Here is a 27954-nt window from a genome sequence, read left to right as displayed (position 1 = left end):
CGGTCGTCAGATTCAACGATCGTTGTCGACCTCGATGCTATCACTTTCGAGGATACCGTCGCTTCGGGATCACGCGGAAGTGAGGATCAACGACATTGTCGGCAATGGAATCTCCGGCATTCTGTACAAGTGGGTCAATTATGGTAGGGGATGGCGTCTGAGATGGTTCGTTCTTCAAGACGGTGTTCTCTCCTACTACAAGATCCATGGCCCTGATAAGATCGTCATCAATCGAGATACGGAGAAAGGATCCAAAATCATCGGCGAAGAATCGTTTCGCCTGATCAGTCATCCGAAGAGGATCCCTTCCCAGCCTCTCCCTTGCCGCAAACCCTGCGGTGAAATCCATCTCAAGGTAGTCAGAGTCCAACAAAATTGATTTCTCAACTCTTGGCACATTCTTTGTTTTTTGTTGATAATGAATTGACAGTGGTGTTGATCCTGGTGTTCAAGGTATCGTCAATCAGAGAGAGTCGATCAGATGAGAGAAGGTTTTCCATATTCACGGGGACAAAGAGGCTGCATTTGAGGGCAGAGACGAGGGAGGATTGTGTGGCGTGGATGGAAGCGTTTAAGGCCGTGAAGGGCATGTTCCCCCGGCTTTCCAACAGTGAGCTGCTCGAGATAGCTCAGGCAGATAATATGGTTATATCTACCGATAAATTGAGGCAGAGGCTGTTGGAAGAGGGTGTCCGAGAGGCAGTTGTCCATGAGAGTGAGCAGATCATGAAAAAGGAATTCTCCTCGCTGCATAACCAGCTTCTGCTTCTTAAGCAGAAGCAGCTGCTGCTGATTGACACATTGCGCCACTTGGAGGTATATATATATATATGCTACAATGACTAATAATATCTGATGCTTGTATTATGTTTCTATTAACTGAACAGATTCACACCTATTCTCAGCATATACAACAGTTAGAAATCTAACCAGATGTTTTAACTGTCTTCCTTACATTTGCCAATGATAGAAATCTTCCTTACATTTCTTTTCTTTTCTTCTGACAAGTTGCCAATGTTTGGGTGGTTTCAATTAATAGAAAGGATGCATTTGCAGTGGAAAGAGGAAAGAAAAAGGGGGTGTTGCCCCTAGGGGGGACCCCGCACCTCGTGGTGCGGAGGTTTAAGTCCATGATCGCGGCCATGCGTGTGTGTTAGTGTTTGTGTATTTATATATATATATATAAATGTGTGTGTGGATCGGTCATGACTGACCCCCTCTTTCTCTCTATTCGGCTTCCATGGCCGCAACTGTCATGGCCGCGGCCATGCATGTGTGTATATATATATATGTGTGTGTGTGGGTCGGCCATGGCCGACCCCACCTCTCTTTCTCTTTATTCGGCTTTCATGGCCGCGGCATACACACATGTGTGTATATATATATATATGTGTGTGTGTGGGTCGGCCATGGCCGACCCCACCTCTCTTTCTCTTTATTCGGCTTTCATGGCCGCGGCATACACACATGTGTGTATATATATATATGTGTGTGTGTGAGTGTGTGTATATATATATATATATATATATGGTGTATGTGTGGGTCGGCCATGGCAGCCGACCCACTCTTTCTCTATGTGTTTGTGTGTATATGGTGTGGGAGAAAAAGAGAGGTGAGGCGGCGGTCGGGATAGTCGGAGGAAGTAGTGGACGGGGCTAAAATGAGAATTTTAAAATTTTGATAGAATTTTATATGAGGTGGGCTGTAGAGAGTAATTTGTCTGACTGAATATAGAATTCCCCTTTTTCATAAAGTATTGGAAGATCGATTCTTAGAATCTCCATGTCACCAGAAAGAGTTAGTTAAATGTGCTTAATTGTATATAAGCTGTGTTCATATTTGAATTTATTTAAAAGATACATCAATAAAAATGTCACCCGCTCCTAGAATTAGTAAGACAAAAACTCATATAACCGCGGAAGAATAATAAAAAGACGGCCGGGGGGGGGGGAGGATGGTAGTATGAACAGTTGCAACCTGAATGATATATAGGGCAAAAGGTGTTAATAGGTTTAAAAAAAATCAAAAAATAAAAGCGGCCAGATAATATGAACTATTAAAAAAAATCAGAAATGAAACTAGTGTGGTTAAAAATACTAGAATTGAAACAAATGTCTAATTTCTTGAACCCATTCCTTAATATAATTCAAGGTGGGCTTCACCCTTTCCTAGATTTTATAGTGAGTAGTAGCCATCTTCTAAATCTCATTAAGAATATTTGAAGTATCTTACATAAAAGTGGTTATAGAATGTAATTAGTTTGTTTAGTAGTATAAAAATATTTTTTTCTTATAAAATGGTTAAAAATAATTTTATACATTTAATCTGAATTAATTATGAATTCCTCTCCTTCTTTTGGGTACAAGATTTAGAATGTTATAGGTAACTGCAAGTATTTATCTCATTTTTAAGGATATTTTTTGTACCTTAAAATTAGCATTGAAAGCTCTTATAGTTTTAATTTTTTTCGAGCAAACCCCTTTTGTTAACTTTAATAAGGCTAATGCCATTCACTTTTATGTGTAGTTTTGAGGTAGAAAATATTTTTTATAATTAAAAATTACAAAAAAGTAGTTAAAATATACTAAAAAATAAAAATAATAACATCAAAAATTAAAAAGGAAAAAAGGTTCACCATCGTCGGAAACCATGGTTCCAACACGATTGTTTTTCGCGACTTTCTTTGGAACTGAGAGAGAGAGAGAGAGAGAGGAGAAGAAGAAGAAAATGGATTAAAGAAAAAGGAGGATCAAACCCATCTGGGTTCGTTCCAGAGGGTTTGATCGGACCCATCCCTTCCCCTTGGAACGAAACCCGGATGGGTTCGATCTTTAACATCTTCTTCTTAGATGGTCGGATTGCTTTTCTAGTGGGTTCTCCTTTCGAAATGGCTAGATAGAGACAATCTGGCTAGCGAAGAAGGAGAAGAGTCGCTGGCTGGAAATGGTTTCTAATTAGTGACTCCACATCTTCTTTTGATTTTTTTTTTTAATTTTATTTTCTGTTAAATTTAATTTTAAGCAAAACCAAGTTGATCTAACTCAAAAGAGACGGTGTTAGTTGTCAAAACTAATGGAGGGGGCGTGTGCCAAAAAAAATTGAAACCACAGGGGCTTCGAGGACCAATTTTGAAGTGCGGGGGCTGTCCTTGAAAATGAGTCAGCCACATGGCTGTGTATAAAATTTACCCTTTTAAATTTGAAGGAACACCAGAACTATAGAGCATGTTGTTACCCACTTCCGTTTATGCGAGTCCATTCTGTTGAGGAGCATTACTCGTTACCGAAGTTTCATATTGAATTCTCATATTCTCTTCCTCGATCATTTCAAGGATGCTTGAATTTAGTATTACAAGTGTTCTCAACTTCAACTCCGTAGATTTTCAAACAATCTGCAGCTTCATCTGTTTTGCGTAGACAATAGACATAAGTATATCAAGAAGCATCATCAATGAAGGTAATAAAATAATGTTCTACTCCCCTTGCCAGAACACCAGTCATTTTGTAGAGATCACTATGTATTAGGCCAAGTTTGCTGGAGATTCTAGGAACACTTTTAAATGAACACTTTTCATGAAGACTACTACCATATCAGATTTCAAGCTTGCTTAGCCACGAGTTTCATTGTACTGAAATTAACATGACCAAGTCTACCATGACTGGTATAAAATGACTCCAGTATATATAACTTGAAATAATTGGCATGATATTAAGTTTGAACATTCCAGATTCAAGATAGCCCTTTGCAATAAAGGCACCATTATTATTGGTCATGGCAACCTTACCTGATTCAAATCCATTATGAAGCCTTACTAAGCAAAGATCCTGAGACTAGATTCTTTCTAATATCAGGTACGCATAGAACCTCCCTTAGAGACAATTTTTCCTGAAGTAAATTTGAGTTCCACGGACGCTTTCCTTACAACTTTCAATGAGGAAGAATTACCCGTCAACAAGTTGCCTTCATTCCCATTTGGCTCATAAGTAGAGAACATGTTTTTGTTGTTACAGACATGCTGCATAGCACCAGTGTCAAGCCACCAATTAGCAGCGCCTTTGTCCAAATTAGCCTCAGTCACCATTGCAACGAACATATTCTTGTTTGAGGGTGCTCCCAATGTGTAAGGATCCTGGCTTTGCTATAGTTGGGAGAGGATCATATTTGTACACATTCTTCCCTATGCTTTTTTTACAAAGAGGTTGTTTCCACAACTTGAACACGTGACATTCTAGTCACAAAGGGGCAATCTTACCATTGCCATTAAGGCTTGCCCTCACTCATGTAATGTTGCTGTCAGCTTGATTTCAAATCGATTGTTGTGTACCTCTTCTATTAGCCCTACAAAGGTAATATGTTTTCCTATGAAGTGATTCTTAGGTGATTTTTCTCGAAGTGTGTCTAACTGTTTATAGTAGATGTTTGCCTATAAATTCTTGTGCTATGTTTTGTCTTCTTCCCTTTCAGCATTTCTTTCAAGTTTCTCATACTGTAGGTCCTTGTTTTGAATTCCAACCTTGTATCTACTGCAGGACCTCTATGCCCATGGATACAAATGTTGATGCATTGCCTGGCTTTAGAACTCTCTTTCATGCCATGTTATTAGTCAAATTTTTATGATATTCCTTTTTTCTGATATCCTTCTTTCTTAAGATAGAACAACTCTTTGTGCCACTTGCTGCAGACAGAAAAGGTTGATTTGGAGAACACTGTAGTTGACGAGACCCAAAGACAGTTGAAGTTTCAAGACACTTCCTCTAGACTACATCAAGACAAATACAATGGTAAGTTGTGGCTTGATATTAAACGGTATTACTGTTATATCACAAAAATACGTTTGTTTTTCTTTTTCTTTTTCTTTTCTTCTTGTTCAAGTCATTACTATATTGTCAATTTTCAGGATGTTCTTGGTTAATTTAATACATAAAAATTCATGTATATGCCTTCTGCAGTTGATTGAATCTTGTTTATAGTTTGTATTTACAGAGGAGACGTCAAATATGAAATTGTTCATAAAGATTTAGTAGCTAATTTGTGTCTATTTGTTCACAGAACATTGCATATTAGTTTTCTACTAAAAATTTCCTAGAGTGCTTGGCTTATCTTCCTCCACAATTGTTTAAATTCATGATCTAGTTGTCAGTGTCTCAAGTATGTAATCCTCCAAACCTAACCAAACAACTTTCTCTTTAGAGGGAAAGCATTACACTAGAAGGACCAAAGAAAAAATTTCATCAAGACTGACTGTTCATGTGACTAAAGTGCTTTCTTAAAGTCCATCCCCTTCGGTATTTAATCAAGATGGCATAATTTGACGGTCTATCTTGACTTAACTTCCTTTTATATTAAGGTAGTAATGAGATCATCTTTATTATGAGGTGGTTGAGTGAGTGAATGAGATTTAAGACTAGAATGTTGTGTTATATGCCAAATTTTTGGCATCCTGACTTTACTGTGAATCATTTTGCTAGAGTGTTCCATTTCAACTGTGAAATCATTTTGATAAGTTTAAAAGACTGAAAAGTTTTGGCATGCAGGTTGTTGGCCTTTAGTGTTTTGGCAGCTTTCAGTTGGGTCCATTTATATGAACTTAATCTAGTTAAGATAACTTGCAAATTACAGTTTACACTTTTCCTTTTTTGTAGCTTACTGCTAGGCCCATCCTCCCCTCATATATTTTGCAACGTTCTTTTTCTCCACATGACCAGTGCCACCAAGCCTTAATCCAACTAGGTGGGCATGTTTTTTTTTTCTATATAACTAATTTCTTTGATATGCATAATATGTTGCCTGATCCATACTCAAAGATTTATACCTGTTTTCTCCATTAAAACCACGGGAAAGTGAACACTGCTTTTTCTAAGAATGAAAAGTTTGGGAAGCTTGCTTTTCTTTAATATATTTATGTCTATTAATGTTATTTTTTGATCATTGATTCTTTTCTTTTTCTAATGTATGTCTCAGAAGGAAGCCCAAGTGATTCTGATGATGACAATGACAAACATGATGTATTGGAGGAAGAAACAGATGATGAGAATGATGCCTTTTTTGATTCTCAGGATTTTCTCTCTTCCGGTTCAGTTAGAAGTATTGGATCTGAATTTCCGAGATCATCATTTGATTCTGAGGATGAGATGGATCTTGATTGTGGCAATGGTACTGATTCTTGCATTGGATCTGTTGGAATGAATTATCCTCTTGTTAGAAGGCGTAAGAAATTGCCTGATCCAGTTGAAAAAGAGACTGGAGTTAGTCTGTGGTCAATGATCAAAGATAACATTGGGAAGGATCTCACCAAAGTTTGTCTTCCAGTATATTTCAATGAGCCCGTCTCTTTGTTACAGAAATGTTTTGAAGATCTTGAATACTCCTACCTCCTTGATCGAGCATATGAGTGGGGTAAAATGGTGAGTTTGTTTTTAGAACCTATGTTTACTTTCTACTTCTCCAGAAATTGCGGATTGTAATGCATCATCTTGGTTAGAGTTTATAGTTTTGAAATTAATATTATATTAATTCATTTTGCCATTGGCTTTCACATGTTTTCCTTGTGGGTTGATGTCAGACAATTGCTAGTACTGTTAAAAGCATAATATATGGTGGTCATGGTTTGACCCTTTTGTTTCAGACGTGTTTGTGCTGGAAATTTCTACAAAAATGGACGAAGAAGACCCTGATTTTTTCTTTATTCCTTTTTTTCAACAAATTTTTTTTGAGCCCATGAGTGCACATATACATTAAGAGTGAAAGGTTTCCTGCTTCATTTAGGCTTGGAAACTATTAAACATTAAAGCAAAGCTCTTAACGTAATTATGCATTTATGTATTGCTCAGATAGGCTGAAATGGAAAATTCTCTACTCCATTTTTTTTATAAACTTATGATTGCTGGTTCTCGCTTTTCCTTCTGTTTAATGTGATGCTTCAAATGGTCATAGCGTATTTTGAAACCCTTGGAAAAATATTCTATGATTCATCTTAGGGCACGGTCATGAATCATCTAAAGCTCTTAGAAATTTGTCTATTGTCCCATTTTTATGTGCTTGAATAGTCAAATCTAGTTGAATTGTGCTTTTTGTGTGCCATTTTAGTTGATGGAGCCTTCACTAATATAATACTATCTAATGTTACAAAGACCTTCACTAATTACAAAACGGTTACAAATACATGCAATTTTTATCAAGCTTTTTCTATTGATTTTATATATTCTTTAACTAATTTTTCATCAACTATTTCCTAAACCAATTCTTTTCTTTTTATGTATTTTGTGTTAAAGTTGAGTTAGTAGAGTTGACAGTGTCCTTATCTATGTCAGGGAGTCCATGTTGGCAATTTCATATGATCAAATTTCTGGTGGTTTGTAACCTTGTATGTGAGATTCATATTTATAATGGAATTGCATTATGCTCTCAATGTATCTAAACTTTTTGAATACATTTAAGCTTGCTACGTTCTCTAAATGTCAGGATGTAGGAATGCTACTATGTCCCTCGCCTGTAGTGCAGAATAATTGTGAACTTTTCAAGCATAAACCATATCCTTGTATAACTTGCATTAAGGTAACTGACAGCATAAAAATTGCTGAGTCTTTTTCTAGACACACTCACGTTTCATTCTGGCATAATCCCCCTAGCAATGTGTTATACTGCACAAGTACAATGCAAAATGGGCTAAGGTTGCTGTGTCAATTCCTTGAGGTTCTGCTAAATTTGCAAGGATTTTAATATTTTCATGGAATGAAAGTAAAATTAGTACAAAGACCAGCAGCTTAGGATTGAATTTCTCAACTATGACAAGAAAATCTGTGGATGTGATGATTAGAAGAAGTGTCTATTTTATTGGGTAGGTAAGAAAGCTAAGATCCTTGTTAAATTAGGATATAAGCTTTGCTACCAGTGTTCTAAAACACGCTAGGTGCTAGTTGGGCGGCCGACGCGAGCCTAGCGCCTAGGAAAAATGTTGCCTGCCTGCAAGCAGCAAGGAGGAAGATGGCTTGCTGCTTGACGAAGATGGCGCAACAAGTAGCAAGGAGCAAGATGGCCATACATACCGGAGGAAGAAGAGCAAGAACAACAGGGAGAGAACAGCCCGATCGGCGGCAAGAGAGAGAGAGAGAAACAATGAGATCAGCAGTCAGAGAGAGAGAGAGAAATGACGAGATTGGTAGTGGCGACAAGTCCGATTAGAGATAGTGAATGGGAAAACGGCGAGAAAGAGTAACGATGAGAGAGAGAGAGGGAATGATAATCGGCCAAGGCTGCACGCGACCCAGGCAGCCCAGGCCAAGTGGTGACCCAAGTGGCAACCCGCTGATTGGGCCTAACAACGCCTAGGGGTGCTGATTTGGACTGATTTGTGGCGGCCCCTTGGCCGCCTTTTAGAATACTGTTTGCTACTCAAGAAAGGACCATGCAAACAATGGAATGGAAATTATAATAGATAAGACTTTGGAGGATGAGGTTGTGGGTGGTGTAAAGAGATTGGGAGATGGGATTGTTGTGATTAAAGTTGTTCTAAGAGATGTGACTCTGAATGTTGTTAGTGTATATGCATCACGAGTTTGATAAGGAGAAGAGATAAGGCAAAAATTTTAGAGGATTAAGCCAAATTTTTAGATTAAGAAAATTTTGAGTATTACCTTGTGGCATATGATCTCATCATATAGCTAATACAATTTTTAATAAGCAAGCTGAACATTTCACTTATAAAAATGGCTTATCTCAAATAGACTTATTTTTTAAGATGTAAAAAGTATCTAGTGTTGTGAGAATTGTAGAATTATAACAAGAGTGCTTAAACCAGCACCACACAACATAAGCTTATTTTGATATCCAGATCAGAAAATGGAGTAAGGTGATAAGCAATGATGGCCAAGAATCCAATGATAGGATTTAAAAGATGAAAAATAAGTTATTTTTAAGTAAAAAGTGAGTGACAAAAAGATTGGATTACAGGAGGTGAGGCTAATTAAATGTGAAATAAGATGTCAACTGCTATTCAAAACACATCAAAGACTATTGGAAGATAATCGAAGGAAAAGTCCCAAACCAGGAGTCATGGTGGTAGAGTAGAAAGACAAAAATATGACCAAGAGACTTTGTTACAAGACTTTGCATGCATGCCCTAATTAGAAAAAATGTGAATGCATGTTTTAGCTAAAATGAAGAAAAGGTAGTCAGTGATGCAAGGTCAAAGGTTTATGAAAGTTTATACAGATTTATACAAGTTAGCTAAATCAAGATAAAGACAACAAGGACTTTGAGCCAAGTGAAGTGCATAAAAGATGAAAACCAAAAGAATATAATCTTAGGAAGACATAAGAATGTTTAAAGGAATCACCACCAAATAATATAACCTAACATAAGACTTTCTCTCAAATTGCATGCCTTCATATTTTCAATGTTTCTTAAGCAGATTTGATATTGGTATGATCCTGAAGTATCTAATCTAGGTTAACCTTTCTAAGTTTACTTTGGTTATCCAGTTGTCAGAGGAATACTCTACTTTGCCCCTCTGCCTACAGTGTAAGAATGTGAATTTTCAAGTGTAAACCTAATGTCCGTTGTCTACCTTTGAGTACTTTCTTGTCATTTTCATTATTAGATTATTTACATACAAATATTAATGGCATAGTTTGTAAATCCTGTCATTGACCCAAAGAGTTCTGTAATCTTTACATTAATCTTTTCCTTTTTACTTGAAAAATTCTACTGAACAAAATGAAAAATTGTATGTAAGGGAGTTGACATCAAGGAATATAGTCAAATAGTAAGAACCATTTAGAGTTGTATGCTTTTAAAAAAGTCTGAGAGGGGAACCCGTCATGTAGCAAAAGATTTAACAAATGGTACCTATAACTATTAGTGCAGGCACTTTATGCTCCTTGGATTTTGAGAACGGTTTTTGTACATAAAAATATTGGTAAATGCTGTTACTTGGAAATGCTTGTGGAGGAAGCCCAATTAACTGAACTTATAAACTGAATAAATGAGACTTAGTTTGCAATTTGCACTCAGAATTTTGTTGAGATAATGCTGTAAAATGATTGTTGAATGTTGAAAAGAAGTTGAATAAAATATTACCCCCAGGGTTCCAAAACAAATTTTTACCAGTGATATTTTTCTTTTTGCAATATTTTGACTTGAATCTAGAGTCTCCATTTTGAGGTGTGCTTTATTGATATGATTTATTTTTTTTGGGTTTGGGGGGGTGTTGTGATTGTAAAAGCATTGGACATTTGTCCGATTTCCATTTCTTAACAGGCAGGATCTTGACTTACAGAAAAAAAAAAATGCAGGATCTTGTACTTTGATGCCTCAAGTTCCAAGAAAGCTTTAAAAGAGGAAGACAATAATTGTCATCTGGAACTACTGTGTTCATCTTGTAGACATCAATTTTTTGTGGAACTTAACTTATCTTTACATATTGATGATTTTTGTGTGTGACCTTGCAGGGCGATAGCCTAATGAGGATCCTGAATGTAGCTGCATTTGCAGTGTCAGGATATTCTTCTTCAGAAGGAAGAAGCTGCAAGCCATTTAATCCTTTATTGGGGGAGACATATGAAGCTGATTATCCAGATAAGGGCCTCCAATTTATTGCAGAGAAGGTAACTAAAATGGATATTTGAATATTCATAAATAATTTAAGCTGCTTACATTAATAGTCTATGCTATATACAAGTACTAAAATGTATGCTATGCATTTGGTGAATATTAATTGATGTATGCACATGCTATTTGACATTCTTTTATTAATATATTTTTACCTAAATGTGGATGCATCACCATGTTGATAGGGACAAAGCATTGTTTTATAGAACTGAAGATTTAAGGACCCCCCCTAATATTAAGTAGTGAATGTATCTTCATTCATTGTCATGATTAACTATAATTTATGGTGTCATGGCATTCATAATGTCAATTGACTTCTAAATGTTGCATTGACAATACAAATCCATGCAAAGGAAGAATGTGAGAGAATTCTACTCTGGATGCCCTTCTTGACATGACCCTCTAGCGAGAGAGTGATGTGATAAAGTTCCAACACTATTTTTATATGGAAAAGTTTCATGATATGGTGGTAAATGTAAATCTAAAATTTGATTAAGATGAAAATTAAAGTCATCCTATATCAGGTTTATCAAGCATTCTATGACAAGTTAGGTCTCTATTGCATGCTGGTTTTCAAATGAATTTCAGTTGTAAGTGGCCATTTATTATTCTTTATCAGAAGGCACTTAGTGGAAGCTGCACTAATTTACAGATTCAAGCATTAATGGAGTCAAGAATAGCCATATGTTTCCTTGTCATTAGTGGCACTGGGAACACAATTCAGAGTATACTACCTTCAGTTAGAGCACTTGATTGTATCATCTCCGTATCCCGTCTATAGTATTGAGATGTGTAAAGGTCCATCTCTTTTAAACTACACATAAATTACCTGTTGTCATGTATTTGTCACTCTCAACTCATTTTCAGCCTTCCTTTAGTTTTTCTTCATTTATCAATGCCTTTTTATTTTGCCCTTCTATCTTGGACTCTTTCCTCTTTCATTATGGAAGAATTCCAGGGTTGATATTTCTGAATTCATTTTTTAATTTTCTGTTCTTATTTTCTGGGAGATTCGGCCCTGTGGAAATACGAATGTCTTCCTTTTTATAGATATGAAATTGCCATCAAGTGGGGCTGGGAACTCAACACAACTGAACAAGCCCACTAATTGAAACTAAACAGCAAGAAAAACCAGAACAAGTACAGAGGGCTCATCCAGGAAATGGGCAAAAGAGAAGAAAGGAGGACAAGAACCAGAAAACTGAAAAATTGAAGGAACAAGAGTATAGTCTAGAAACAGTTTTTTGTTCCGTTAATTGCAGAAAGTAGAGATTAATTAAAAATATGTTTGGTTGCTGTACTAGAAACCAATTTGAGGAAATTGAGATGTGGAGAATGGATATCTAGGGAAAATAAATAAATAAAAAGCATCCTGTTTTGAATTTCCTTTTTATCTTTCCCTTCAAAAACATTTAAGTTCTTGAAAGAATTTGGCTGTTTGTACTGTTTTTCTTTAGGAATCCCTTCGGTGTAAAATTGGTAAATCTCCCTTTGAATTGTTTTAGGGATTTATCTGGGTTCTAACTTCTAAAAGAGATCTTTTATGTTCTTGTGGAAGGATATGATAACAGATTGGCCTCGTAGAAAATGAAGTATTTACCAAAAGAGGCTTAGGTTAGCTCTTTTAAAGAGTTGTCTTTTGTTCCCATTTGCATGATATCTTCTTTTCATATTGTTTTCCTTCTCTACGGAACTTAAAGAGAATTCTGAAGGATTTTCCTTGGGCTGGACTGTCACAACCTTGGATATTATAAGGGCAAAGCTGTAATTGAGTTACAATTATAGTTAGGGGGTATTTTTGTAATTCGGTTACAACATAGGGAAATTCTATTTGCAACCATAAAATTTGCTATTCGTAACCAGTCTAATTAAAATATTTAATTTTACTATTTGCAGCCACACTTATTATTTTTTACAACCATTTACATGCCAAATATACCCTCCACACACTCAACCCTCAAAAACTACGTCCACGCGCATCAAATCCTATTCTTCTTCTTCTTCTTCTGTGACAGCGTCGCCGACTTTGCTTGCCGCGCCCACTTTGCTTGTCTCGTCTAGCCTGTTGGAATCTCCCAAATCGCATAACCAGATAAAAATTTTGCCTTCTAGTTTGATTTCATATAGATGCGATAGTGTTGGGACTCGTCGAAGTTCCTAGAATCCGGCCGATGCTTGGTTACCGCTCGAACTAGGTGTTCGGGAGAACCCGCACCCCCGAATCTCAGTGTTCGGGGGTTGGACCGGATGCTTGGTTACCGCTCGAACCAGGTGTTCGGGAGAACCCGCACCCCCGAATCTCAGTGTTCGGGGGAGCCCCAGCCCCCCGAAACTCATTGTTCGGGGGGTGGAGCTTCCCCGAACCTCATTGCAATAATATTTTATTAACTTTATTTAATAATATTACCCCATTGTAATAATATTTTATTTTAGTATTTGCTGTTAGATTTTATTTAAATTTATTTAATTTATAATAAAATGTCATAAATTTAATATAAATAAAAATAAATATAATTTTATTACGATTTGTATTTAACTCAAAAAAAATTAAAATTAAAGCAACATTAATTTAAAAAAAATAAATATAATATTAATCTAAATATTTGGGGCACGATCATTCGGAATAATTTATATACTTTTGAAATAATTTATATAAAATCATTATATATATGTATATAGTTATAATATATAATAATATAATAGTATAATATACATATATTATATAATACATATAATTGTATTATAATATATAATATATTATATACATTTGCATTCTCCCGAACCTCATGGTTCGGGAGAATGGATAGTATGCATATTATATATTATTATATAACATATATAACATTATATTAATTATATAATATGTTATATAATGCAATTCGGGAGAATTGCATTCTCCCGAACCTCAAGGTTCGGGAGAATGCAACTCTCCCGAATTCATAATTTCGGAAAAAATAATTTTTTTCGAATTCATTGATTCAGGAGAATTAATTTTTCCCGAATCTATGAATTCGGGGTGCTTACCGAATCCTGAAATTCGGGATTTCCCGAACACCCCGAACCTCGGGGTTCGGGGCATCCCCTAGCCCCCGAATCTCGACGTTCGGGGGCATCCCCCAACCCCGAACCCCGAGGTTTGGGACATTCCCTAGCCCCCGAACCCCGAAGTTCGGGGCATTCTCTAGCCCCCGAACCCCGGGGTTCGGAGGCATCCCCTGAACCCCAAGGTTCGGGGGCATCTCCCAACCCCGAACCCCTAGGTTCGGGGCATCCCTTAGCCCCCGAACCCTAAGGTTCGGGTGGGTTTCAAGGCGTATTTTTTATTTTTTAATTAATCTTATTTTTTTAATTCATCCCTCTTCTATGTATATGTAAATTATGTTATTGAACTACTGATAGATGTTGTAAATTGTGTTGTTTCTCGACGAAACAGGAATACTCATTATCTTTTTCGTCAAACTCTATGTAAATAATAATGGATATTAATCTTCCATCGCTGGATAATAATATTTCATCGCTAGTAGTAACTGCTGATAGTACTGGTAATTGGTTATGGCGAGGAGAACTGGTCCGAGCAATATTTAGTATTGAATAATAGTGGTTGCGTAATGCTAAGTGTTGAATAATAATGGTTGTGCGATGTTCAGTGGGTGAGTAAAGTGGCTATGGTGATCATGATCGAGAAAGTGAGTGAACGCACTTGAAGAGTAATGATGGGTGGTTGAGCGTCAAAGATTTAAATGAAGGGCAAATATGAGTTTTCATTTCAGGGTATTTTAGGAATATTAAAAGTGGGTTGTGAAAAGCAAAACGTATGGTTACAAATATAATTTCCCTACAACATATGGGTGTTGTTATTCTATTATTTTTCTTTTTTGTCTTATAATTTAGTTGGTTAGAGAGCTTTGTTTGGTAGCTAAGTGAGACTATATATATATTGCCTCAGCAGTAGGAAGGGGATATGCTTGAATTGATATTGAATCTCTCATTTTCTCTCTAGAATTCTCTTCCATTCTCCCTCTCGTTTTCTTCTACAATTCTCCCTCATTTCCCTCTAATTTCTTCCCTCATTTCTGTCCATTTCCCTCTTGAATCATTCTATTTCAGTTCTATTCAATCCGATTCTTTCGATTGCCAATTCCAGCCCTATCATGAACCCCAGCTTCATGACAAATGGTATCAGAGCCTTTGTTCTTCAGTTGTGGTTCATAGGCGGAATTTGACAGTGTTCTAGCAAGGCGATTTTCGTAACTTTCGGTGCGAACTTGGAAGCGAAGTGGGAGGTTGACTCTTGGATGCAAATCTCGATAATTCTTGCTCGTAACTAACGTGCGAACCGGGTCAAGTGATTTCTGTCTTGAATCCGACAAAGTGTATCGACTGCATCAGAGTCGATCAGCATAGAAGACGGATTCTGCTGGGCGATTCTGAATTGGACGGTGATTGGGTGAGTGATTGTAATCTGGGAATTCTGGAAACTCCTATCCGAGTTTTGAAATCGAAGACGGCCATTTGATCTTGGAACTGATTCCGTATTAGGAGTTACCGGAAGTAACAGGGATTCCGACAATCCTTAGCAGTAGGTTTGGGAAGAAGCAGCAACTTCCGACGATATATGCTTGAAGTAGTCGGTGATTGGGTGAGTACCTCATTGGGAATCTTGGTTGGCATTGATTATGGCTAGGTACTAGGTGGCAATCAGTTGCAAGCCATAATTGAATACGGACTTGGGAGATGAAGCAAGAGGTGGATGTCCGGCCACGAATTTCGGCAAGCTCCGCACGAAGTGGAAGTAGGTTGGGGCAGTCGTTGAATCACAATAGTCGCACAGAGAGTCTAAGCGACCTTGGATTTGCTATGATCGAGTGCTGGAAACGATTGCAGCAGGCGATTCCATTGGAGAAGCATAGTCAATCGGGCGGAATTCTGGGGAGTGGAAGGAATACACGTGAATTCTAGAAAATTCGAACTATCTTGGCGGCAGAATTCAAGGACAGATCAGCCACATTCACTGATCCAAAGTGGAGCAAATCTTGAGCGATAGAAGATCCGTAGTGGTCCGTTGCAGTGAATTTCAGCGATCAGCTTAGATTGTTGTCAGTCCTAGACTCTTGATCAGCAATTAATTGCAGATCAGGGAAGGTAATGGTTGCGGAATGGAAAGGATTCGTGACTCTTACTTGTAGTGGGGAGGTTGAAGCAGATTCGACGGATTTATAAACTAATTCATAAAATTATTGCATCCATTAGGTCTTAATTACGAAGAATTCTATTGGGTGCATCAAAATTAATCAAAGGAGGTGAGCAGTCTAGGCGATTCCACTAGCTATTTGAATTCTGGTGGAAGATGACATCAGGATGAAGCCGAGAGAATCTCAATTGCAGCAGAATGATGCTGTATTTTCAGGGGGATGTCTTGCTTGTGAGGCCATGGGGAGTAGTATACGCACGAGGACATTGGAGTCTCAATTGCAACAGAAGAATGTTTTATTTTCAGTTGGAATGGAGCCCCAATGGCAGCCAAAGAAGGCTGCATTTTCAGGTGGCAGCAATGGGGATAAGGAGCAGTGTAGCTAGAAGAATCAAACATGGGAAAAGAAAATGGATAATCAGTTCAATCAAACATGGGATTCATGAAGAGTGTGAAGAATTTGGGCATATGTTTTGCGAGAAGCTATAGGAGTTTGCAATGATACTGACTAAGTAGTATCATTACAACTTCCCCGCAAAATACTTCGATGATTATTGTGAAGAAATCAATAACTGGGAAAATAAATCTGCTCAAAACAGAGAAGAGAGAAATGGAATAAAACTTCTCTAAATCATAATCCGTCAGTTCAAGACTTATGCCTACTAAAATATATATATATAACATGACTAATCCTCTACATCCGTTTCTATTTACATACACTGCTGCTGCTACTGTACATATATGTAAATAAATCTAACAGTATAACCAAGAGCCCCCCCTCAAGTTGGAGATTGGGGAGAGCACAAGCCCAACTTGACAACCATAGATTGATGATGAGCAGCTGTCAAAGGTTTGGTGAACAAATCCGCAAGCTGCAATTGAGAAGGAACAAAGAGTGGAGCTATAAAACCTTGTTTGAGATAATCGCGGACAAGATGACAATCAATATCAAGGTGTTTGGTGCGCTCATGAAAAACCGGATTGGCAGCGATGTGTAGAGCAGCTTGGTTGTCACAATGAAGGGTAATCGGCAAGGGAACCGAAATATTTAGATCCTTGAGAAGATTAGAAATCCAAACAAGCTCACAAGTAGTGGATGCCATGCTGCGATATTCAGCTTCAGCAGAGGACCGTGATACCGTAGGCTGTTTCTTAGTCTTCCAAGAAATCATAGCACCACCCAGAAAAACACAAAAACCTGTTAAGGATCGTCGTGAAAATTTGCAAGAAGCCCAATCTGCATCACAATAGGCTGAAAGTGATAGGCTGGTAGAAGCTGGATAAAAAAGACCATGAGAAGCAGTGTCCTTAAGGTATTTAACAACATGGAGAGCTGCATCAAAATGAGGCTGACAAGGAGATGACATGAATTGACTCAAGTGCTGCACAGCATAACTAATGTCTGGCCTTGTAAGATTAACATATAACAGCTTACCAATTAGCCGTCGGTATTGATCAGGATTGGAAAGAGGAGTACCTTGATCAGGTTCTAAAGATAAACCCTTAGACATAGGGAAAGAAGAGCCTTTAGTATCTTGTAAACCAGTTTCAAGAACAAGATCCATTATGAACTTATGTTGAGATAGAAATGTTCCAGAAGAGGATCTAGCAACTTCCAAGCCAAGAAAATATTTGAGATATCCTAGATCCTTAATAGTAAATTTCTTATCAAGAGCTGCCTTAGTGGATTGAATGAAATCAATATCATCTCCAGCAATAAGGACATCATCAACGTAAACGAGTAAGGCAACAAAATGAGAATCAGTTTTGTGTGTAAAAAGACAATGATCATAAGGAGATTGAACAAATCCAAGCTGAAAAAGAAAACCACTAAACTCCAAATTCCATTGGCGTGAGGCCTGTTTTAGCCCATAAAGGGAACGTTTCAGCAAACAGACCTTGCTGGGATCAACAGAATAACCAGCAGGTGGAGTCATATAAACCTCCTCATCAAGATGACCATGTAAAAAAGCATTATTAATGTCAATCTGATAGATAGGCCAAGTTTTGACAGTAGCCACTGCTATAAACAACCGAACAGTCACTAACTTGGCAACAGGAGAAAATCTATCCTTATAATCCAGACCTTCTATTTGATTATATCCTTTGGCTACTAATCGGGCTTTGTATCGATCAATTTCTCCATTTGGTTTATATTTGACACGATATACCCATTTGGAACCAATGGGTTTCTTACCCTTAGGTAAATCAACCATTTCCCAAGTACCATTTAACTCTAAGGCCTGCAACTCATTCTCCATTGCTATAACCCAGTTAGGATCTTGAGATGCTTGATGAAAAGTACATGGCTCAGGGGATGAAGATATATTGTTTAGGAAAGAAATATAGGCCAGAGAAAAAAGAAAAGATTCAGATTGAGAAAGATGACAATTACCTGTAGACGCAGAAGTGGAAGCATAGGCAGGTGAAGTTTGAACCAAGCTGACAAAGTCACTAAGCCAAACTGGTCGTTGTGGGACACGAGTACTGCGGCAAGGTTCAGGTAAAGAGGATTGTAAATTTGAAGTTGGAGAAGAAACATTTGATGTCCTGTCAGTCAAAGGAATAGAAGGCAAACCTGAAGCTGGAACAAATTCAGGTGTAGGTAAGCTGATTGGAAATTGAGGTAATGGTGTATCTAGTTGACTGGACGAAGATACTTTGTCTTGAAAAGGAAAGGTAGATTCAAAGAATGTAACATCTCTACTAACAAAGATAGTGTGGGTGGCAAGATCAAACAATTTGTATCCTTTGTGACAATGAGAATAGCCAATAAAAACAGATTTAATGGCTCTTGGAGAAAATTTATCTTTATGAGGGAAGGTATTTGTGGCATAACATAGGCAACCAAAGGTTTTCAAAGAAGCATAATCAGGTTCTTTATGAAACAATCGAAAATAAGGGGTTTCCCATTTAAGAACTGAAAGAGGCATTCGGTTTATAAGGTAAGTAGCAGTAAGCACACATTCAGACCAAAATTGTTTAGGTAAATGAGAACGTAGTTGTAAGGCTCTTGCCACTTCAAGTAAATGTCTATGCTTGCGTTCAACCACTCCATTTTGCTGTGGAGTGTAAGTACAGGTTTTTTGATGCAAAATACCTTTAGATTGCAAGAAAGTAGACACAGAGTGGTTAAGAAACTCTGTACCATTGTCCGTTCGAATGGATTTGATTGAGGTTTGAAATTGGTTTTCAACTAGCCGAATGAAAGCTTGAAGAAGAGAAAGGCTTTGACTCTTGTGTTGAGCCATGTAGGTCCAAGTGTCTTTTGAATAGTCATCAACAATAGTAAGAAAGTATTTGGCACCAGTTAAGGAAGGAGTTGAATATGGACCCCAAAAATCAACATGTAAAAGTTCCAAAGGATTGGTGGTTTTAGGATCATGAAGAGGAAAAGGCAACCTGGTTTGCTTTGCTAAGGGACAGACATCACATGAAAAAGTACCATCAACCAAATGCTTCAATGTAGGTATGTATTTCAGGTTTTTAACAGGCATATGCCCTAATCTGTTATGCCACAAATCACAACTAGAAGTAGTAACAAAGGAATTACCAAAGTATGGTAAAGTAACAGGTAGAACACAACTAGAAGTATTGGTAAATGCTTTATTCTTGTAAGAAATTGTTGGTAAAGTATCTGATACAAGAGGTAAATTGAGAGATTTTAGCTGGAAAAGAAAGCTGGTTATAGTGTCCACAAGGAAGCTTGACTTGTCCAGCTTGTACAATCTCCCTTCAACCTTTCCTACCGCCAACACTTTATGCGTCCTCAGGTCCTGTATGAGGCAACCAATAGGAAAAAAAATTACTTGCAAGTGATGATCAAAAAGCAATTTACTAACAGATAAAAGGTTGAAGTGGAATGAAGGAATGAATAAAACATCTTGAAGCTCAATAGCAGGACTTAAACAAATAGTTCCTGCTTGTGTAACAAATGTGGTGGTGTGGTTAGGTAAATGGATTGAAATTTGGTGTGACAATTTGTGTAAAGAACGAAACAACCTTTTATGATATGTAATGTGGTCAGTAGCACCACTATCAAGAATCCACGTACCCTCACCAAGCATATCAAAAGAACAAGAGTTAATAGATCTTGGGTTACCAGCAAAATCATTCAGAGCAGTATTGAGTCTAACATTTGCAGCATTGGGCTTGAGCATTTTTAGAAGAGCCGCTGCAATTGAGTTTCCCAATTCTTGATTATCCGACCAGACAGCATCTAGAGGTGTATCAGAAGTTAATTCAGCCTTGTTAGTCACATTTGCAATAACCTTTTGTGTTGAATCTTTATTCATCTTCTCCTTATACCAATCAGGATAACCAATCAATTTGAAACAAGAGTCCTTCAAATGCCCATTCCTTTTACAGTTTTCACAAAAACTTTTGTTCTTGAATTTCTTCTGATCTCTCTTATTGTTTGGACTTTGCTTAGAGAAAAACACAGCTCCTTCATTAGTTTCATTCAAGGTAGAAACTACCTGACGTTGTGACTCTATTCTCAGAATCATCGAGTAAGCCTTGTTAACACTTGGCAAAGGATCAAGTAATAAAATCTGACTCCTCACCTGATCATAACCATCATGCAACCCCATAAGGAATTGCATCAACTTGTTTTCTTCAGCAAATTCAGATATAGCCTTAGAGGCACCACAAGAGCAGTTTGGTAAAGGCTTTACTGCAGCCAATTCATCCCATAATCGTTTGAGTTGAGTATAATACACAGATACAGAAAAATTATCCTGACTAACGGAGCTTATCTTGCGTTGGAGTTGATACACAAGTGCTCCATTACTTTCCCCAAATCTCTCCTCTATCTCACGCCAAAGTTGTCTAGCATTGTTAGTGTAAATGAAGGCATCTACAAGATCCTTAGAAATCGAATTTAACAACCAAGAGGTAACCATATAATCGCACCTCTTCCAGAGATTAAACTCCTCGCTATTTTCATCCGGAATCGGAATTTCCCCATTTACAAACCCTAGCTTGTTCTTAGCACCTAGGGCAATTTGTATTCCTCTACTCCACGATCTATAATTGAGACCAGTTAGTGGAGCAGAGACTAAGATCATACCTGGATGATCTGAGGCATGAATTTGTAGCGGATCTCCTGCCGCAATATTAGATCCGTTCGAAGCCATGAAATGCTGTCGCTGGTTTGATTAAAACAGAGAATCTGAAATTGAAGATCACTTCGATGACGGATCTGAGAACGTCAAATGAAATTGGTGAAACAAATCAAGCAGATCCCATTGATCTCTGCTCTGATACCATGTGAAGAAATCAATAACTGGGAAAATAAATCTGCTCAAAACAGAGAAGAGAGAAATGGAATAAAACTTCTCTAAATCATAATCCGTCAGTTCAAGACTTATGCCTACTAAAATATATATATATAACATGACTAATCCTCTACATCCGTTTCTATTTACATACACTGCTGCTGCTACTGTACATATATGTAAATAAATCTAACAGTATAACCAAGAATTATCAAGGAAGTTTTAATAAGGAGGAATTCCTTAAAGTGGAGCAGCCGAAGAAGGACAACCTTGCTGAAAGTAAATCCTTGGTGTACTCCAACTACCAGCAAGTAAAAGTATTTTCACTTGAGGAGGCCCCTATTGGAGATATAGAAGGGTCTAAACATACTGCTCCCTTGGTCTTGGCTGTGGAGAGGGCTAAAGAGTACATGGAAGAAGAGATTAGGGAGGAGGAAGTGGAGGATGGCACTCAATCAGTTTGCAACTTCTCAAGCACTACCTGAGACTCCTGATGCCATTGATCTCCTAAAACAACTTAATAAGGTGCCTAAAGAGAAGGAACAAAGGATTGCACCGAGCACCTTGCTTGTAACATCTCTCATGTATGTCATTAGCACGGGCACACAAGACAAAGCAAATGTAACATTGCAGCAAGAAGAGTTGGAGATAATGTATAGATTTTTACCTGCAAAGAGGATTGAAATTCTGTCCATAATTGAAAAGGATGGGGGTTGTAGGGCTGACGGCACATATGGAACCATTTTTAACGGCACTAAGGAAGAGGCGGATGGCTGAAATTGGTGTGGCAGCAAGACATAATGTCGTTGCTGCTAAGGTGAAAGAAAAGAGAAGGTAAAAGAAAAGGGAAAAACAAGATAAGAAGAAGGAAAAGTAAAGAAGAAACCACTGGGTGAATATGGGCATTGGATAAAGGAGCAACGGCTAGGTGGTAATAAGTTTCTTGGGGACAAGAAACATTTCAAGGGGGGAAATTGTCACAACCATGGGTATTATAGGGGCAAAACTGTAATTGAATTACAATTACAGTTATGGGGTATTTTTGTAATTCGGTTACAGCACATGGATGTTGTTATTCTGTTATTTTCCCTTTTTGTCTTCTAGCTTAGTTGGTTAGAGAACTTTGTTTTGTAGCTAAGTGAGGCTATATATATATTGCCTCAGTTGTAGGAAGGGGATATGTTTGAATTGATATTGAATCTTTCATTTTCTCTCTAGAATTCTCTTCCATTCTCCCTCTCATTCCCTTCTGCAATTCTCCCTCATTTCCCTCTAATTTCTTCCCTCATTTCTGTCCATTTCCCTCTTGAATCATTCTATTTCAGTTCTATTCAATCGGATTCTTTCGATTGCCAATTCCAGCCCTGTTATGAACCCTAGGTTCATGACATGGACTTAGGATAAGTTTAAGTATAATATTTAGTTATTTGGAAGGTGTACGTGGTAGACAAGTAAAGTGATCTAACATGCTAACTGTTAGACAAATAAAGTGATATAACATGCTACAAATATCAAAATAGCATTTAGATCAATTCGGAAAATGGTGTTACCTCTAGCCATTGTTGTTTGATATGTCCCTGTTGGTTTGGCTCTTCCAAGCTCTTAAACATCCCAAATGATGGTGTATGATGAAGAGAAATGGATGATTAAGCTTAGGGACCAAAACCATGAATTTATACAACATTCTCCCATCAAGAACATACATCTATTACCAATTTACAACTCAATCAATAAGAAAACATAACTGGCATAAATATGGAAACATAATCATGAAAATATTTGGGCCATAATCAATCAAGGAATTCCTTTACAACCCATAACTAGTACAATAATGGAAAAACAATTGGACCACCTTAAGGAACTTTACGTTCTCCCACTTGGTCCAAACGTTTAACCTAATGCCTTAATCTCATTGATTGTCATTTCGTAAGAAATAAATACATGAATCATGGCAATAAGTCCTCTAACAATAAGTATTACCTTCCATCCATTACAATGCATTCAGTTCCTTAAGAATTATACTTCATGTGGCAACATTACTTAATGAATAAACCCTATGTTTATTCTTAGTCCTATACAGATGTGTTTTCTCAAATAAATTAAGGTGCACATGAATATGAGAAAACATCACAATAAATAAGAGTTTCATTCAAATATCAAATGTATACAATTACATAGTGGAACCAAGTCCCATTTTATCTATATGATCCTTGAATTTCATTAGTGGCATGCCTTTAGTTAAAGGATCAGCAATCATCAATTCAGTACTGATGTGCTAAATGACCATTTTCTTTTCTTTAACACATTCCCTTACGGCTAAGTACTTAATGTCTATCATGAGCCCAACATATGGACACGCCTCCATCATTGGTCCTAGACATGTTCAAAAATGAAAGTAATAATAAAAAAAAAATTTAGGGCAACTAATGGCTGTCTAACATGTATCCTTAACTTCCCAACACATATTCATGTCTGATACATGTCTAACATGGGTGCAACACCCAAATGAAGTTTCATTGCTTCCTAGCTCGTGGGATTGAGTTATGGAAGGTTTTATGGTGGTTCAGGAAGATTTTTATAGACTCGTGCATGTTAAGATTGGTAATGGGGCAGGGACTTGGTTTTATCTAGATTGTTGGGTTCGCTCTAGACCTTTAGGCACCATTTTTCTGAACATACTTTCGTGTTGTGACAAGGATTCTTCTCTTAGAGAATTTTTAAGTTTCTTCTTTGGTTTTGCTTGGTCTGCTCCTTTAAGGGAGTCAGGACTGTGAATTGGAATGTTATTCTGCATGAGCATGCTTCTTCTCCATAATTACTCAATAGATTAGTCCTGTGGTCATCATGAGAAGGTTCTTGTTTTGTAAGTTATTTTTTCTTCTAGGCAGCAGAGAACCCTTCCCTTGGAAACCTATTTGGAAGACAAAAACCATTTCTAAAGGTTCATTCTTTTCTTGGTTGGCCACTCTTGGAGCTACCTTACAACTGAAATGTGTGAAGAAGAGATTAGTTTTTGTTGATAGGAGTTCAATTGTGTAAGTGTGTGTGTGCGTGCGAGTGAGAAAGAAAGAGAGAGAGAGAGAGAGAGAGGGTGGGGGGGGGGGGCTGTCTGTGGTGGAATCATATGGCCATATTCTGCTTTACTATTAGTTGGCCAAATAAATTTTTGTTACTTTTTGGTGTTGTTGGTTTAAAGTTTGATATAAAGTGTATGGACCTAAATGAAGATATGACAAAAGACAGAAATACATGGAAGTCTAAAATTCATGTAGCTGACCCCACATAGTGGGAAAATTCTATTTTCTTATTGTTATGGATTTGATTTTTTAGATGTTTTTATTGAATCCAAATGGGAGGTACTTTCTTATTAAATGTCCACATTTTCTTTAATTTATATTTTACCTTTCATTTACTTAAACTAAAAAAATGTAAATATGTTGTAATATATACATGCTATGGATTGTATCATCAAGCAAATTTATTTTTTCCAAAAATCTTGTCTAAGAGTTGACTCCCGGTGAGGTACAATCGACTGTGGGTTATGCAAAGTTGAGGTAGTCGAGAGCCATTTATGCAGAGTCAACCCAACCGAGAGTTGTCTTTTGGGAAGTCAACTCTTGCTTGGAGAAGTCGACTTTTAGTTTAGGAAGTCGACTCTCATTCAACTGAAAGTCGACTCCTCTTTTAGGAAAGTCGACTTTCTGAGTCCAACGGTCAAAAATTTGTCTGTTATGCAGATTGTCCAACAACAGCTATATATATTTGGGGCTAGATATTGAGATAAGTTTTTGCAATTTCTGAATATCAAAAAGCTCTCTCAAGTTCTCAAGCACTCAAGAAAAGAAATCCAAGGCCCATGCATTAAAGATACATCATTTGGAGCCCAAGGCAAAGAAAAAAAAGTTTTCTTCTTGTTGGTAATTCTTGTATCATTTGTATATTTGCCTTATAAGATTTGTTCTTGTATTCATATCCATTTTAGTCCAAGTTTGTTGGAAATAGGATTGTTTATTTGTATTAATTGTGGATTGTGAGTTGCATCCTAGAGCCCGTTGTAATCTAGGTGGGTTGTATTAGTTTTCAGGGTGAGCTAAGGGAAAAACCTCAGTGTGGTGTAAAAGTTTCTTAGGTGAACTTGTTGGAAAACCTAGATGTGGTTATAGTGGAATCTCAAGTGTTGGGTTGATATTGAGAGAGTGGACGTAGGTGTTGGAGATACCGAACCACTATATACCTTGTGTTAATATTGTGGTTATTTGTGTGTTTATATTGCTATCACTCCCAAACAACATATATATTTATAACAAGTATTTTCTTTATATAAGAAAAGCTCAAGAGTTTGAAAAGGAAAGAATTCAGTTTAATAAGTTTTTATCTCTCAATTTACCCCCCCTCTTGAGTGGCCATTGTGTGTCAAGGGACCAACAACTCTCGGCATTCCTTGTGTGGTTTGATTATTCTATCTCTGCTTTTGTCAATTCTTTTACCTATTGTTTCTGTTGTATGTTTATCGGTGAGATAGAGAGTGAACGAGTGAATGATTAAAGATGATGGTCTTCCTGTTGTTGTTCTTAGTTATCTCAGTAAGCATGTTTGAGTATGTTCATGCTTTGGTTGCTATATAATGTTTCATTGGCTTCTTAACTTTTGTTAAGCTCTTTTCTAATGTACCCTGAGTTTGACAACAATTGATTTATGTTGACATAGGTTAGTCATCACCCCATGATTGTTGCATGCCACTGTGAGGGCCGTGGTTGGAGATTCTGGGGTGACAGCAATCTTAAGAGTAAGTTTTGGGGTCGCTCAATTCAACTTAATCCGGTTGGGGTTCTTACATTGGAATTTGATGATGGAGAAGTGTTTCAGTGGAGCAAGGTATGTACTAGCATAATGGAGCACTTCTCTTCTTCTTAATGTCTTTTTGATAGTTGAGGTTTTAATCTATCAGGTAACAACATCCATCTACAACCTTATTTTGGGAAAGCTCTACTCTGATCATTATGGCACCATGCACATACAAGGAAATCGTGACTACTCTTGTAAAATAAAATTTAAGGAGCAGTCTATGATTGACCGAAATCCTCATCAGGTGTGCTTTCCTTAGTTCACTATTTTGCCTATTTTTTCAATTTTAAAATATGTAAATATTTACACTTACATTGTTAATGCTGTGTGTAATGGTTAGAAGGTTCCCTGATATCAAACTTTTTGTACCTCCATTAATCTTATCATATCAAACAGTTGGCGTGGGACACCTTATGCATAGGAATAAAGATTAGCTGTTTCCATGCACACTGTTTTTGGCTATTATTTTTGCTGTCCATAAATTGGTCGAGCTCGATAAGGCTCTTTTAAGGAAGTGCCTTTGGAAGCCCCTGTTAGGATTGCTTTGCCATCACTCCTAGCAGAGTGGTGTTGTCCCTAAGGTAGACAATTTTCAAAATTGGGATTTTGATTTGTTCCCCAGCTTTTCTTAACCTCGGGATATCTTTTTCTGAGAAAGAATCTCTAGACTTTCCTTGAGAAGTTCTTCCTTAGTTGCCTTCTTTGTGTATGTCCTTACATTTCGACTATTGATAACTCAGGAAGTGAAGCCAGGTGGTATTAGGTTAGTGCTACGTCAGTAGGAGCAGTGGTGACTGGCTGGTCCATATCCTTTCTTCATTGTCTAACATCATGAGACTCTTGGGGTTCTATGTTCCCAATTTTGAATCTACAGTGGCATCACGGATATCTCAGCCTCCTAGGTTGATTTGGATGACCATCCATTTGTGTGTTTACAGTGTACATTCTGACACAATTTAGGTGTCAAGATGTGATCTTTCTGAGTTAATGCAGAGAGATCAACATCGCTTACTAACATGTCAATTTTTAAACATTAATATATATATACCTTCCCCTCCCCCATAATCTGCATTAATATATTTGAGCAGAAAGGTGATCTGTCTGAATTGCAAGTATCATTGTAATTTCTCCTGCAGGTACACGGTGTTGTGCAGGATAAGTCTGGAAAAACAGTGGCAACATTAATTGGAAAATGGGATGATAGCATCCGCTATTTTAATGGAGAAGTCTCTGGAAAAGGAAAAGGATCAGATTCGTCAGAGGCGCATTTGATATGGAAAAAGCACAGACCATCTAGATTTCCAACCAGATATAACTTGACAAACTTTACAATAACCTTAAATGAACTCACTCCTGGACTGAAGGTTATATCATCATTGTCATTTGTCACTGACCAACTGATTGCCTTGTGATTGCACTTCTTTCTTCTGTTTTTTAGCATACATTAACATCTTCCTTGTGCTTGTGTTGAAATTCATAAGCAGGAGAAACTGCCACCAACAGATTCACGACTCAGACCAGATCAGAGATATCTAGAAAATGGAGAATACGAAATGGCTAACTCAGAGAAGCTGCGCCTTGAACAGAGGCAGCGACAGGTGTGTGTGTGTGTATTTCTGTCATTTCAATTATGTACATTGATGTGTAGGGACGTGCTGATTTGCATGCCAAAACGGGTGACTGAAAATGTGTTTTCTATATGGTTTTGCAGTCCCGTAAAATACAAGAGAGGGGATGGAAGCCTATGTGGTTCAGAAAGCAGAAAGGCAGTGATACATACAGCTATGTTGGAGGGTATTGGGAGGCCAGGGAAGAGGGCAAGTGGGAATCATGTCCTGATATTTTTGGACAAATCCCTAATGATACAGATTTTTGACTCTTTTTTAGTTTTTCCAGCTCTTCCTTCTTCTGCTTCTTTTCTTCTTCAATTTCTCAATTCTCTCCGTCATTTTACCAACCATATAGAGAAAGCTTGGATGCCATTTCGAGCTGTAAAGAGATCAGATAATTGAAAATAATGTACATGTTATT

General features: G+C 37.4%; 1 protein-coding gene across 1 annotated transcript; it reads left to right on the top strand.

Moving 5' to 3' along the window:
- On the top strand, positions 1–27954 carry LOC127798964 (oxysterol-binding protein-related protein 1C-like). Its single transcript, XM_052332622.1, has 10 exons — positions 1–355; positions 454–816; positions 4682–4781; positions 5962–6404; positions 10449–10604; positions 25786–25953; positions 26027–26167; positions 27060–27287; positions 27408–27521; positions 27635–27954. Exons 1-10 carry the CDS (start codon positions 35–37, stop codon positions 27797–27799), a joined length of 2199 nt encoding a protein of 732 aa, XP_052188582.1. The 5' UTR covers positions 1–34; the 3' UTR covers positions 27800–27954.

The sequence above is a fragment of the Diospyros lotus genome, chromosome 4 (genome assembly GCF_014633365.1).
Source record: "Diospyros lotus cultivar Yz01 chromosome 4, ASM1463336v1, whole genome shotgun sequence".
Taxonomy (NCBI): Eukaryota; Viridiplantae; Streptophyta; class Magnoliopsida; order Ericales; family Ebenaceae; genus Diospyros; species Diospyros lotus.
Note: the sequence above shows the minus strand (reverse complement) of the source record. Positions and strands in the feature narration are given on the sequence as shown.